At 34.9% G+C, this 14,556-nt stretch overlaps 2 protein-coding genes across 2 annotated transcripts in view; one reads left to right on the forward strand and one right to left on the reverse strand.

The window, feature by feature from the left end:
• The first annotated feature begins 478 nt into the window (after positions 1-478).
• On the forward strand, positions 479-2,385 carry LOC110018620 (expansin-A10-like). Its single transcript, XM_020715982.1, has 3 exons — positions 479-853; positions 944-1,256; positions 1,735-2,385. Exons 1-3 carry the CDS (start codon positions 715-717, stop codon positions 2,039-2,041), a joined length of 759 nt encoding a protein of 252 aa, XP_020571641.1. The 5' UTR covers positions 479-714; the 3' UTR covers positions 2,042-2,385.
• Positions 2,386-7,086: 4,701 nt separating this feature from the next.
• The window catches only part of LOC110018621 (uncharacterized protein At1g04910-like), a 36,648-nt gene continuing 29,178 nt past the window's right edge, over positions 7,087-14,556 (reverse strand). The window contains exons 8-11 of the mRNA XM_020715983.1: positions 8,901-9,165; positions 8,503-8,730; positions 8,228-8,425; positions 7,087-7,409 (exon numbers count right to left, since the gene is read on the reverse strand). Of these exons, the coding sequence (XP_020571642.1) occupies positions 7,200-7,409; positions 8,228-8,425; positions 8,503-8,730; positions 8,901-9,165 (901 nt within the window). The 3' untranslated portion in view covers positions 7,087-7,199. The remainder of the gene's footprint in view (positions 7,410-8,227; positions 8,426-8,502; positions 8,731-8,900; positions 9,166-14,556) is intronic.

Below are 14,556 nucleotides of genomic sequence, written 5' to 3' on the forward strand. Positions count from 1 at the left end.
AAGTTTCAAGAATTTAATGCATACCGTTCCATCTAAAGATGCCACTAAGAAGTATATCAGCCTCCCACTGAATCGCTACAAAAATCAAATTAAATAAATGCCACCAAAAACTGATTTATTTTAAAAATCTAAATTGCATTTTAAGAATTTAATGCATACAATGAAAAACTTTTCTATTTACTTATCAAATATTTAAAATATTATTTATATATATATATATATATGTCATTTTACACACATGACAGTTGTATTTTATTCTTTTTAAAAATATAAATTAATGATATAAAAGATTTAGATGAATTAAATGTAAAAAAGGAAAAGTACATCAGTTAGATATGTAAATGTAGAAATTAGTTGGTATCAACCTAACAGTAATTGATTTTTTTTTTTTCCCGAAGTGAAATGTCTTGAAGTATTAACCGCTCCAAGAGTTCAAATTCAAGGGTATTTATCTCTCCGGCATCTTCTTTTTCTCTGTCGACATCTCACCTTGCGTTCTCCTTTTACCGAGGATGCCAACAAAACTGTGATCTTTCAAATATCAAAACCGCCAGAATAGCCACAAAGGAGCTCCCTTTTCACCCAAAGCTTACAGCTTTCATCGAATTGTCCATTCCTGAGTCCTTATTTCTGTCCAAACCTCTATTTAATCCCCATTTCTCTTCCCCTTCTCCGCCACAACCGTTCTCTCTTCATCCCCACATTTTCTTCAGCATGGAGATAACTTCTCTCTCATTTCTCTTTGCTGTTCTTCTACCTTTGCTGTCTCCTTCACTTGCGTATGGGGTAGGAGAAGGCTGGAGCGATGCTCATGCCACCTTCTATGGAGGGAGTGATGCATCAGGCACAATGGGTACGGTACTCTTTCTTCTTCTCTTCAACTTCTAATCTTTTTCCTTCTGCAACTCCTAAAACTGTGTTTTTTTCCTTCCCTTTTATTTAGGCGGTGCTTGTGGTTATGGGAATCTCTACAGTCAGGGATACGGAACTAACACCGCAGCTCTGAGCACTGCTCTCTTCAACAATGGCCTCAGCTGTGGCTCTTGTTATGAGATTAGGTGCGTTAACGAGCACCAATGGTGTCTTCCAAGCTCCATTGTCGTCACTGCGACCAACTTCTGTCCGCCAAACAATGCTCTTCCTAACGATGCCGGAGGCTGGTGCAATCCTCCGCTCCAGCATTTCGATCTCTCTCAGCCTGTTTTCCAACGTATTGCTTTTTACAAGGCTGGAATTGTGCCTGTTTCTTACAGAAGGTGAGCCCCTGTTTTGGCTTTGTTTTGTCTCTGTTTTTTCCTCTGTTTTATATTTTGTAAAGACCTTTTTAAGTTCTGTTAAACGGATTAAAAAGATTAAGGCAATGATTAGAACTGCTATTTTAAGACTTGCTTCAGAAAATTTAACTATGGTTCTCTAAAAAAAAAGAAACTTTGAGATCCAAGCCCCTAAAAAAACTATTCCTTTAAGTGGGGCTTTGTCGAATATTTTAAAATATTTCCAATTATGATAATTTTTTTGTATGGATATGAAAAAACTACTCTACTTTACGAATTTTGTCTTCTTTCCTCAAATTTTAAATTTTGAACAGAACAGTGAAATAATTTCTGAAAGATTTAAAAACATTATTTGGAAGATTTACATATATATCCCTAAATTCCTCTTTATTTACATATCTAAATCCTAAACCTCAATTTTTTTTTGACATAAGAATGAAAAGGTATTTTTCTTTCGCAGAGTTCCTTGTAGGAGAAGAGGAGGCATTAGATTCACCATTAACGGGCACTCCTACTTCAACCTGGTCCTAATCACCAACGTCGGCGGAGCCGGCGATGTTCACGCGGTGTCCGTAAAGGGTTCAAGAACTGATTGGCAGCCCATGTCCAGAAACTGGGGACAGAACTGGCAGAGCAATTCCTTTCTTGATGGCCAATCACTCTCCTTCAAAGTCACCACCAGCGATGGGCGCACTGTAATCTCTTCCAACGCTGCACCACCAAACTGGTCCTTTGGCCAGACTTTCTCTGGCGCTCAGTTCCATTGAAGCTAGCTGCTCTTATCTGACTGTTTCTCTATATGTTTTGCAATTAGTGTGTTTTATGTAGATGGTATTGTGAGAAGGGAAGGGGGGCTTGTTTTAAGATGGCTCTTTGAAGTGTAGATGGGAATTGAAGTTGTGTGGGAGGAGGAGAGGGAGCAGAGGTGGACTGATTTATCTTCAGCACCCGCTAATCTCTCCTTTGGATTGTTGTGGTATCTTTACTGTGGATTTGTGGAAGCCTCGTGGGAGTTTTTTTAGTGATTATTGTATCACTTTCAGCAACTTGCTGAGTATGATTAAGCCTGTAATTGAATTTTAATTTAAGTACTGGAATTCGGATTCTGATTTGGTTGATGCTGCTGTGGTTTTTCCTTTTTGTTAGATTTGTGTGGGTTTGCTTTGATTGAATATGATTATGGATATGATGTAAATATAAACAAAGCCAAACATGATTGCAAGATCGATTTTTTATTTGGCTTTGCAAGATTGATTTTTTATTTGGCTTATTAAATAAATGGGATTGTGAAAGCAAAATTTGACCTAAAAATGTCTTTTTTGACCATCCTACATAAGGTTTTTGTATTTTTCTTGAAAGGTTTTTGTATTTGAATTCGCGGAATAAAAAAAGTTCTTTTTCCTTTTTTATTATTTTGGAGGCTGTGAAAATTAGTGTGGTGGGTCTCTTAATTAAAGAAAAAAAATATACCTATTCTAACAAGCCCAAGCTTGAGTGAGCTTCGACTCGTTTGGATCAATTATATTTGAAATTAGATCCTTCGAAGCTACTCATGGTCGAAGCTACTCATGGTGTGATATATTTGAAATTAGATCCTTCGAAGCTACTCATGGTGTGACTGTATACTGTTTTGATTTACATACTCTTATTCGTGTGCGGATGTTAAATTAGAATTTGCACCATTTGCATCCATAAAAAAATTCCAAACACACATATTATCATCATTATTATTATATAAATAATATATATAATTTTTTATTTGGCAATCCTGCATATAAGATGCTCATTGGTTGAAAATAATCCGAAAATTTTTAAAATGTTAGGCTGTGCTCGCCATAAAAAACTTTTTACAGGCCTTGCACAAAATAGGTTCTTTCTGCCGAATTTCATTTTATAAGTAATTCCTGCCATTGAATTGGAATCTGAGCTAAAACAAATTCTGAAGATCACTAAACGAGATATAATTGAAGAAAAGCTTACAATAAATGGGTTAAATTTGCAGAGCGGCGGTCTGCTGGGTAGTTGGATAATTTACAGCAAAGGTTGAAGTAGGTGAAGAGAGGCCATGCTCTTTCTTTATTACGAGTAGTGCACACTGGAACAGCACAGTGCGATGTGTGCTGTGGTAACTGTTCCTAACGAACAGAAGGTGAGTGATTAGGGCAGAGCTCCCGAGGGTGGTGGGATGATTTGACCATGGCTGCGCCCCATTTTGCAGCTTTTGACCGACATTACTGAAAGCTTTTAATGAGGCGTGGCTGGCGCAAGTGATTTTCTTGTTTGGCCGACATTTTTTGAAAGCTTTTGAATGGAATGGAGTTGGGAGGCTTAGAAGTGGTGCCATTTAATTATACATTTGAGTGTATTGTTCTCCCAACCCCTCAGCTCTTAGTATGCAACTCAATTTAAATGTGTCGGATCCCAACTTCTCTACGTGGGAACTACATCAAATATGTAAGGCTGGAAAGAATATTATGTTGGTGAATTGGATATGTGAACTATAAGTGAATCATGGTGTGAATTGCATCGCGACTCTGGATGCACGACGTGATGCAATCCACATCATCTTCCGCATATAAGGACAATGAATATAATATTTTCTTGTATGTCTAAGTGAACTTCAACCTCTTCAAAATAAGAGTCTTTGATTGTTAGATGGCTAGAAAGTCAAATTCCTATCTTTGGTAGCGTATAACAATTGATCAAATTATTTTCATGAAATTATATTCTTTATTGCACAATATCTCCTAATATTTCTGAAGTTTATTTAAAGTTCTTAAGCAAATATTATTTCAATTTGTTTTTATCATGGCAATACTAAGGCTAAAATGGTTCACCTTATTTCATGGGATGTGAGTTATAAACCTAAGATTGATGAAGAACTGTGTCTCTTCTATTATTGTGTTTACTTATACTTATAGATGTTCTCTCTTTTAGACATTTCTAAATACCTTAAATCCTTTATCCACCGGGTTGAGAATAAGTTTTGCTTTATTTGGAAACCTCACTCAAGTAAAATTTTTATGTCTAGAAAATGTTAAATGAGGTTGCTTATATTCTAAAATATTTTTTTTGTTATTCAGAATTAGATACTAATAAAAGGCTTATATGGGTCACTGCATTGTTTAACAGGCCTCATAGGCCAGCGAAAGCCCATATTTTCAAAACGTGTTTGTTAGCTGTCACTTATCAATTGCCGAGGTTCCTGTTGAGATTGATCTGCTGAGATGACTCACCAACCTCACTTGTCGAGTGCCACCTAACATAGACCTCGATCATTATTAAAAAATGAATACAAATCTACTTACTTTTACGGGTTGTCATACAATTTGTGACATTATCATCCTTCATTGGCATTTTATGCTTAGACCTTGTACGACAACAAGTTTATTTAATATTCACTCTTTGCAACCTGAAAGAGAAGGGAGAAACCTTCTAAGGGAGATCCCCTCAACCAATCTCTCCTCACTCCCTTTTGCTTCCCTTCTAAGGATAGAGAGAGAACTCTTAAAACATACATATATCCTCTTCCACTACATGATTGTTTACAAATCTCATCTAGGTTGTATGATCACACAAATGATATGAGATCCAACGTACTAAAATGATTCAACATTAATGATTGCGACTTTGAATTATATTGGGATCTTTAGAACTATAGTAAAATTTTAAAAAAGCATTTTAAATCTATAACTCTCTCCTCCTTTCCATTTCCCTTTTCTTCTTTCTGTCATCATTAATAACTTTAGTTGAGACTTAGGTTTTGTTTAGGGTAGCTGCAACTTATCCATCTTATCCAGATAAGCGGCTTATTCTGATAAGCTGTTTATCAGCAGCTAATCCAGATAAGTTGACTGACTGTTTGGTTTGTGCATTTGGAAAACAACTGATTTGCAGTTATTTTTGGATAAATGACCTTTTGCGCCAGTGCAATAGTGTTGTTTGCAACATAATTGTCATACTTATATAGGGATTCTGGTTTTACCATGGATTTTGATATTTGAGTGAGAATTTGAAAAAAGGATAAAAGATGGTGGTTAATTTGGTCGATGCAGTGATGATTTTAATTGATAAGCAACACACTTGCATGTCACAACACTCGAGGACAAAATTTAGATCCACTTGCAAGGACTTCGAAACGAATCATGAGATAAACAATCAATTCTTATATTAAATTTGAGTATGAGATCATATCCGACTTTAAGCCTAAATTAAAATCTAAATCTCTTTTTTTAGTTTTAATTTGAGCAAATGATGCCACTAAAGTTTATAAAAGATTTGAAGAATACCATAATTAAATTCTTTATTAAGTATCTAATAAAGTAATCACAATCAAATGGTTATTGATTTTATTTTCTTTATGTTTCTTATAGGTAGGTAAAAACAGTACTGAAGCAATTAACAACGATTGCTCGTGACTGTCAATACAGTATTGCATGTTAATAAACTATGGATATCGTGATTCTGATTACTAGGGCATAAACATGTCTCGAACAATAGTATAAGAACTAATCAGTCAATGATAACCGGGTGTGAGAGCTCCTTCGAGTAGTAGAGGACCTCATCCATCTCTTCCATTCCAAAGATCCCCTCCATTTCCATTGATGAAGGCTTCGAGATCCAGAAGGCTACCGCCCTCAATTCCCCTATCCTCCTTCGACACGCTCCTCTCCAAGCCAATGGGTAACCCGATGTCAGCACAGACCACCCGCCACAGCAAGTAGCCACAGAAGAGGAAGGAGAGTCCATGTCGTGTGTCTGGGCCGGAGGGGTCGACCAGCCTATGGAAGCCCGATCGTGAGATTAGAAAGGAAGGAAGCGCTCACGAGAGCTTTGCGTGCGAAAACTCTCGTGTCTGCTTGCAAAGAAAGGCTCGACCCTGAGATCTTCTTCTCTTCTCCTCCGCGTCTCTTCTCCTGGACGGGAATGAGGGCAACCTCATCAAAATTTTTCGCAAAATGTGAACCATGGGTTTCAACTCGTGGCCCGCGTTTAAGGTAAAATAAAAAACTTCATTTTCGTATAAACTCTTCTAACACGGGATCCAAACGGTGAGACAGAGTTTTCAAAATGCTGCCGCAACTAATAAACTGTCCCTAACGCACCCTTAGTAGCTCTCAGAACACTTACTTCATTAACATTGTTGTTGTTATTCCCCTTTCATCTAAGGGCAATGACTATAGTGCTTGGAATGGAGACTCCAATCCATCTTTTAAAAAAAATTTAATGCTTTTTATCCTTTGAGATACTTTTTTCTTGAGTTGTTTATGAGTATTGAATCGTTAAAACACAGTGAATGTGTGTTTTGCTTTTAATATTAAATTCAACAGGGCTATGAATCTTACATATTCTATATAAGTAAACAAATTACTTACTCTTTGAATGTCAATATGTTTTGAATTTTCTGACAAAATACTTTATCTAGGCCTCTTATTTCCTACTTTGGACTTGTATCCTTCGAGTTTTTAACAACTGGAATTGGGCCTTAGCCCTCAATAAATGGATAGCTAGTTGGAGCTATTCTACTCACTAACTTTTCCAAAAATCTCCCATCCATGAGAATACTATTTCATATGAGTGATTGCTAGCTATTGGAGAAATAACTGTAAAATTGTAGACAAAAATAGAGTTATTGCAAATTATTACATGGATTATAGTTTTTCTATCCAAAAAAAATCAACAAAATTGCATTTACAACTATTGTACCATGTAAATTTGATAGTGAAAAGCATATTCTCAACGGGAAAATCTTCTAAAGGTATACAGCTAACTGCTACTGAAAGAAAAGGTCGACAAATAAGATTATAGACAAACAGAAACATGCTCAGAAAGCTATCAATTAATAAGCAAGAATGAACTCTACTATCCAATGAAAAATACAACAAAATACACCCACATATAAATGTTATGATATATAAATGTCAGCTAGGCGTGGCACATGCAATCTGAAGCAGGATAGGTGTAAATGGACTGCTTAGGCTTCCTGAGACGAATCTGGCCTTCTCTTCCTCTGTGCCCTGCTTGCACCTCCCTCTGGAACTCAGACCACTCCAAGCTCCTGTTCAGGAAAAGCTGCCCTAATAGAGCCATGTTTGGCCTTATTGTCTTCAAGTTCTCATAGGTCCGGTGGCCAACCTAAAAGCATTTTCAAGTATTTTATGTGATAGCCATGATTATAATGTGTCAACTATGAGCTTAAGGGAACAAGGTTCAAATTATATAGTAGGGAGGGATTAACATGTATATATGACTGTATTCTTGATGCTATTTAGAGATTATGGTGTTATACAAGCGAATATAAAGATTTAAATATTTGATATGTAAATATATAAGAATTGTGTGGTACGTATGACCGTGTGCAAATCCTTGAAACTCCATGTCTTGCTACATATCTTCTAGCAGCACAAGTTCAAGTCATTCAGATCTTTTAGAATCGAGTGAAGTGTCAAAATAATCGCCTGATTATTCATATTGGGTTATTTCAGTACTAAGGTCTATAAAAGTGTCAATTTAATCTCCAGACTCTCTTAATGTTGGGACTATTTTAACCCTGTACTAAGGTCTATAAAAGTGTCAATTTAATCTCCAAACTCTCTTAATGTTGGGACTAGTAAAAGAATTAGGAAGCCATTTTTTGCACTTTTCTTTCTTTAAAATCATAGAATGTTTTTATTTTCCTTGTGCGGGTAAAACTAGTATGAAAAAAGATGAGGATTTACATAGCTACTAGTGAATTATGAGGTATTTATATAGCTAAAATCAAAATCATCATACTTGTATAACACTCTAGTGTCTAACCCTAATACCCTTAAAGGCATATGTTGATACTAATATTATAGATGCATACAGGAATTAGGACTCTACATTAGTAAATATAAAAATTTTGACATTAAATATGAAAATACATAAGAATTTAGCAGGTACGGATGAACGTATCCCGAAGCGAATTTTACCACGGCATTGTGCATATTTCCAGGGGAAGCTGAAATGAAGATATCGCTGCGCATGCTGACATAGTAATCGACAGCCGCAAGAAGAGAAGCTTTGCCTTCAACCCCTGCAAGTTCCTCGGAAGAAAGAAGGCTCTTCTTATTTTCCATCAAGGGAAAAAGCTTCCGCAAGCTCGAGATTCGGGCCTCCCCGCCGTAAACCTATAAATAATGACGTTTGAAATTGGATTTTGGAGCAGAAAAAATCCTTCATGTGGGAAATTAGGAGCAGATAAAACCTTATGGGACGCGAGATAAAGGCGAGTTTTGTTGTTGAAGCCCAGAGCGGCTAAAAGTAAGCCAATTTCCTCAGGCGTCATCGGGCAGCGACCCTGGTTACGAAGTTCTTCATCTGTGAATTGGGAGTTCATAACCCTTCCTTGCCAAATCACCTGTCTGTACTTAGCTAAAGCCAACCTTTCGGCTTTGCCACCACCGAAGTCGCAGGCTGAGTGAGCTGCCATGTCCTGCAAATGGCAAAGTTTATGACAGAAACAAATTGATTCAAATTTATTGATTTGAGGGGCCAATTTGAACATAAAAAATTATCTGAAACAACTCCAAATAGACCTAGAATCAAATTTAATTATTTTGAGGGACTAAACTGAACAAGAACAAAATCTGAAAGTGCAATTACCTTGTCAAACCTCAAATGCAGTGTCACATACTTTCCAGTCCCATCGCCATCATCATTTTCATCAACAACTTCCTGTATAAATTCATTAGAGTGTACATGTCTCGGAGACCTGAGGCGTTTAACAAGCGTCTCGCCCAATCCGTTGATACGAGGAACAAAGGTCAACGCCTGAAAGTTGACTTTGCAACGCAGCCTCTGAAGCTCACCAGCCATGTTGTCAAAGGCAAGGCGATGTGAAAATGGAGCTATTGCCACAATTCCGTAACTGAAGAAACCCCCCCAAAAAAAAAAGTTTATACATAACACCTTAACTTTCATATTTAGGCACATAACATTCAAATTATTAACATCATATTGAAGATACGACAATCAATAACTTCTTAAAAGTGAAATGCACATTTTCATGCAAAACTTTCACGACCAAAGTGTTATGAATGTAAATATCAAACTTTAGTTGTCAGATATGTAAACACACAAGAATTGTTTAGCAAGTAAATTTCTCATAAAAATATTACGATAAGTTCAAGGCCATGATATTTTTCATCCATTCTTTAATGGCATGAAATAGATTAGAGTACTGCTACTCTTCCTACAAAAATCTACACAAAAAATTAATTTAATTTATATAGGTGACCCAATTAATGTGAGCCGCCTCACATTTTACTTGGTATATGATTGGACCATCTAAATAAAATGAGGCATCAATATCATTTCTCTTTCAAATATATTTATTCATAAATGTATCTGAACTTATTTTTAAGATTTGCACAGCCAAAAACATCAATTCTTAGAGAATTAGAGCGTTTTAGTTTGTAAATTCTTCAATGAAACTTTAAAGACTAAGAGAATACAGAAGACGATTTTGTAGTGACACTAGAGAAATTAAACTTACAAATTATACAAAGATATTGGAGTGAATAAGATAACACAAAATTATAATAATTAAGTTTACTTTGGAGAATATTCAGGCTAGAAAAATCCACCAAGAAATTCATCCATATATTAAGATAGAAAAACATAGATGTATGATCAAAATCCTCTGAACGAGAAACCTGCATTCGGCCACATGCATTTTTCCAATAAAAGAACTCTAACAAGAATGTTCTCCAAGGACAGCTCTTCCAGAGAACTCGTCCATGGCCAAACAATTCGACTGGACAATATATGTGATAACCAAGAGTATAGAACAGAAGGCTAAGAGAGGAGGAAGATGCATCAACGGAATAAAAGATAACAAAGATAATATACTTCATACACTCGAGACAGTTAATGACAAATCAAGGCAGTCAAGAATTCTAAGAATCCTATATTTAATTATAGCTTACACATATTATGTTGGGAAATTGCCCCTATATAAGAGAAGGAAGCTAATGTAAGAGGAGTTCCTTACCCGTAGGGCAGCTATTATAAGAGTTAATAAAATCCGTTACGAACCCCCCCTCTCTCTCTTTCACATTTTTCTCTCTTCTTTATTACGCTCTATTACTTGGGTATGATTCTCAAACAAAAAGGGATTCAACACTACAAATAAATGCAATGAGCGTGGATCATGACACAAACAAGAAGAAGAGACATACAAGAAGTAGAATCAAGTAATAGAAAAGTAACTAGCAACATGCAATGCACTAGAGAACTCATCTAACACAATGGTTGAACTTGTCCATTAAACCACCTACATTCGGCCGTCTACATTCAGCTAAACCTGCATTCATCCAGAAAAATAGCCCTCCCCATATTCTCGAAGAAACACATCCAGGGAAACAATTTATCCAAGAGGAGAAGAGTTGTGATGGAATAGAACTAAGCAACAAGAAAAACTCTAATAACAAAAAAAATTCTCAATACCCACTTTCTTGTTTTCGTTTTATTTCATTGTGGTTATGCTTGCAGTTAACTTCTTCAATGTGTATATAATAAGTAACGCAATAAAATACTTGTTATAAAGAATGAGTTTTTCAATAGCGCTCAGAGAACTTAGCCCTCATAAGAAAATTTTACGAGTAAAAAGAAAATAGCCTAAACTTTAAACCCTACTCAGCTCAATAGTCGAATGATATGAAAAACACTTTCCAAAATATAACTCAGTCAAATAAATGATGAAGTCAGTTGCCCTAGGGTTTGAGGACCACAAGATCTTGGCCTAAATAAAGTTAAAAAATTATGAATATTTTCTATAGAAAAGCAACGGCCCTTTGGCGAAGGATAGTCCGAATTTAAAAAAAATTGCCTGAATTTCTTTTTAAATGAGTTATATTACAAGAAAATAGTTGATCTACTCACATATAAAGAAAATTATTTTATGATAATAAAGAAGAGAGTAATTTACGAGACTACTCATTTAGAAAAATAGCCATCCCCAGATTCTCCAAGAAACACATCTAGGGAAACAATTTATCCAAGAGAAGAGTTGTGATGGAGTAGAACTACGCAACAAGAAAACCTCTAATAACAGAAAAAATTCTCAAAACCCACTTTCTTATTTTTGTTTTATTTCATTGTGGTTATACTTTCAGTTAACTTCTTCAATGTGTATATAATAAGTACACATTACAATACTTGTTATAAAGAATGAGTTTTTCAATAGCACTCATAAGAAAATTTCACGAGTAAAAATAAAATAGCCTAAACTTTAAACCCTACTCAGCTCAATAGCCGAATGATATGAAAAACACTTTCCAAAATATAACTCAGTCAAATAAATGATGAAGTCAGTTGCCCTAGGATTTGAGGACCACAAGATCTTGGCTTAAATAAAGTTAAAAAATTACAACTATTTCCTATAGAAGAGCAACGGCCCTCTGGCAAAGGATAGTCCGAATTTAACAAAATTGTCTGAATTTCTTTGTAAATGAGTTATATTACAAGAAAATAGTTTATCTACTCGCATATAAAGAAAATTATTTTATGATAATAAAGAAAAGAGAGTAATTTACGAGACTACTCTCTAAAGTTGAGTCAAAATGTCCCTAGGACAGAATCCTATTAATATAGCTAAAGTGCCCCAGGATGATTCCGTGTAAGAGAGGTAAGAAACTCTGGTAGACGAAAAGTCAACATTTAGAGAAATACACCATTCATCTTTACTTGAAATTTTGAGAAAATAAAAAATCAACTATATTTATTCTTTAGACCAAAGAATACACGTTTGTCTTATAAAGACAAGCAATGCATAATTTCCAAGTTTACCATTTTCTTATTCTTTGGAGTTGTTTTTTCAAAGAGAAACAAATAGGAAAACCAAATATGACCAAAATCCCAAGAATCAGAAACATGCATTCGACCATCTACATTCTAACCCCTTGCATTTGTCCCCTTGAATTCGAGTATTTGCATTCGTCCAGAAAAACATCTCTCACAAGAATATTCTTCTAGAACAATCTTCCCCAAAAAGGTTATTTCAAAGAACCCATCCATGGCTAAACAAACCAACTAGACAACAGATGTGACAACTAAGTACAGAGAAAAAGGCTAAGAGCGGCAGAAGACGGCGTCAATAGAAGAAAAGACATCGAAGATAATATAATTTATACACTCGAGACAATAAAGGACAGATTCAAGTAGTCATAAATCCCAAGATATCTATATGTAATTATAACTTACACAAGTTATATTGAAAAATTAGCCCTATATAAGAGGAGGTTTCTACCTTTTCTGTGGGACAGCTATTAGAATAGCTAATGCAACAATTTCCTCTCTCTCTATCTCTCTGCCTCTCTCTGTGTCTCTCTTTCTCTCATTTCTCATGATCCATTCCTTGGGTATGATTCATGGACAAAAAAGGAATGAACCATAGAGAATAAAAAAAGAATTTCAATATTATTTTTTAATTAATTCAACATATAAAAAAATGTGTACTACAAATATGCAAATGGAGTACAAAGTAGTGTTAAACAAAATTGTGAAGAGAGCAAAAGAGTTTTCAATCAAAATAATAAAAATAATATTACATCAAAGATAAAATTTGAGTTTATATACTTTTATTTTGGCTATAAAGATGCTTACAAAAAAACTCAAACTAAGATAATTGATATATGTTTATATATAAATATATGTATACATTCTAATAAATGATGTCTCGCGTCTAAAACATGTTAAAGAATAACAGAGAAAGTATTAAGGGGAGAAAAGACATAGAATTAATAGAAAAAATGATGAGTAAATAATTTGTAATATTAATGAGTGTGATATCAACAATTATAAAAAAATTATTAGAAGATAAAATAATAATTAGAGGTTAGAGGACTAACTATCTTGGACCTATTATACAACAGAGTGATAATTAAAAGAGGGAATAACCTCTATAATAAAAATGAGTGCAAAATGAAAAAAATGTTTCAGAAGTATTAAGCAAGAAAAGGATATAATAGACTAAAAAGAAAATTTTATAGAACTATAATCCGACCAAAAATGTTATATAGATTTGGATATTAGGTATTAAAAGATACAGATGGCTAAAATGAGCATGGTGAAAATGAAAATGTTAAAATAGATGGTAGTAAAGCTAAGAGGCATAAATTGATGAATGATTACAATAAAAAAGGCAACCGAAGCAGTATTTACTAAAGAGAAGATAGTTGACAATAGATTAGGTGGATTGAAAATATCCAATGAAGGATAGATTATAAAGTAGAAAATGCACCTAACACAATTAAGATTGAAGGATCAGATGTCATGAAATAAGAATAAAATTTTTTAAAAAAAGATAAGCAAAAAATAGGTCTACCACAAACACCCATAGCATCACTCATCATGACATACAAAAATAATAATAATAATAAATAACCAATCCTAAATAGTTCTTACTAGTCTAATGATAATAGTGAAAATGCATTTGAGCAATGTGTCCATGGTTTGTTTGCTATAGTAATGACTTTAAGAGCAATAAAGCAAAAAAAGACAAAAAAAAAAGTTGTAAAATAAAATATCAAATAGTTTCCGGTGGCAAAACCAAACTCATGGGCAAGAAAATGCATACTCAATTCCAATACAGTAGAAACAAGCATTAAATATGGTTAAAAAAAAATCTTAGTAATAATCACAATAATTTGGTGACACTACGGGCCCCAAAAATTTTAAAGCCCCAACCTTCCCTTGAAAACAAAAAATAATGAAAATGAGAATGAGGAAATTTACTGTGAGGTTCCCGATCAAATTTTCATAAGATGGATGTTGACCTCACTTTTGGTTGAGGTCTAGAAATTTCTTTAGTAGCCTAGGTCTAGCCATAGGACTTTCCTACTGACTAGTCTTAGAAAACTAGAGAAGGTACCCTCACCATTAGAAACTCAAAACTCTTCTCTTTACTCAACTCGAAGTTCCACATATTGGTCCTAACCTCTAGCACTTAGTAGGTAAGATCATTATGAGGGAACTCAAGGAGAGTTCCTATAGGGCTACTTGGCCTTAGGATTGACCCTAGGTGTTGGTTTGGAGCTAAGGTACACCATACCCTCACCATACCCTCACCATACCCTCACAATACCCTAGCTAAGACCAATACATGGGGACCCAAAATGGAGATTTCAATGGTCCATGACTCATTTAGAATGGTTCTCTACCCAATTGCACTTGAAATACCCAACTTGGCCTTTTGCCCCTAGGCACCTCCAAATTACCTAACTGCCCTTAAGACCCAAATTTGGCCAAAATTCTCAAA

Source organism: Phalaenopsis equestris, unplaced genomic scaffold, assembly GCF_001263595.1.
Source record: "Phalaenopsis equestris unplaced genomic scaffold, ASM126359v1 Scaffold000027, whole genome shotgun sequence".
In the NCBI taxonomy this organism is placed as follows: domain Eukaryota; kingdom Viridiplantae; phylum Streptophyta; class Magnoliopsida; order Asparagales; family Orchidaceae; genus Phalaenopsis; species Phalaenopsis equestris.

Coding starts and splice junctions, on each gene's coding strand:
- LOC110018620 (XM_020715982.1), top strand. CDS start 715: ATGGAGATAACTTCTCTCTCATTTCTCTTTGCTGTTCTTCTACCTTTG. Junction 854..943: donor TGATGCATCAGGCACAATGG/GTACGGTACTCT, acceptor CCTTTTATTTAG/GCGGTGCTTGTGGTTATGGG. Junction 1,257..1,734: donor GTGCCTGTTTCTTACAGAAG/GTGAGCCCCTGT, acceptor TTTCTTTCGCAG/AGTTCCTTGTAGGAGAAGAG.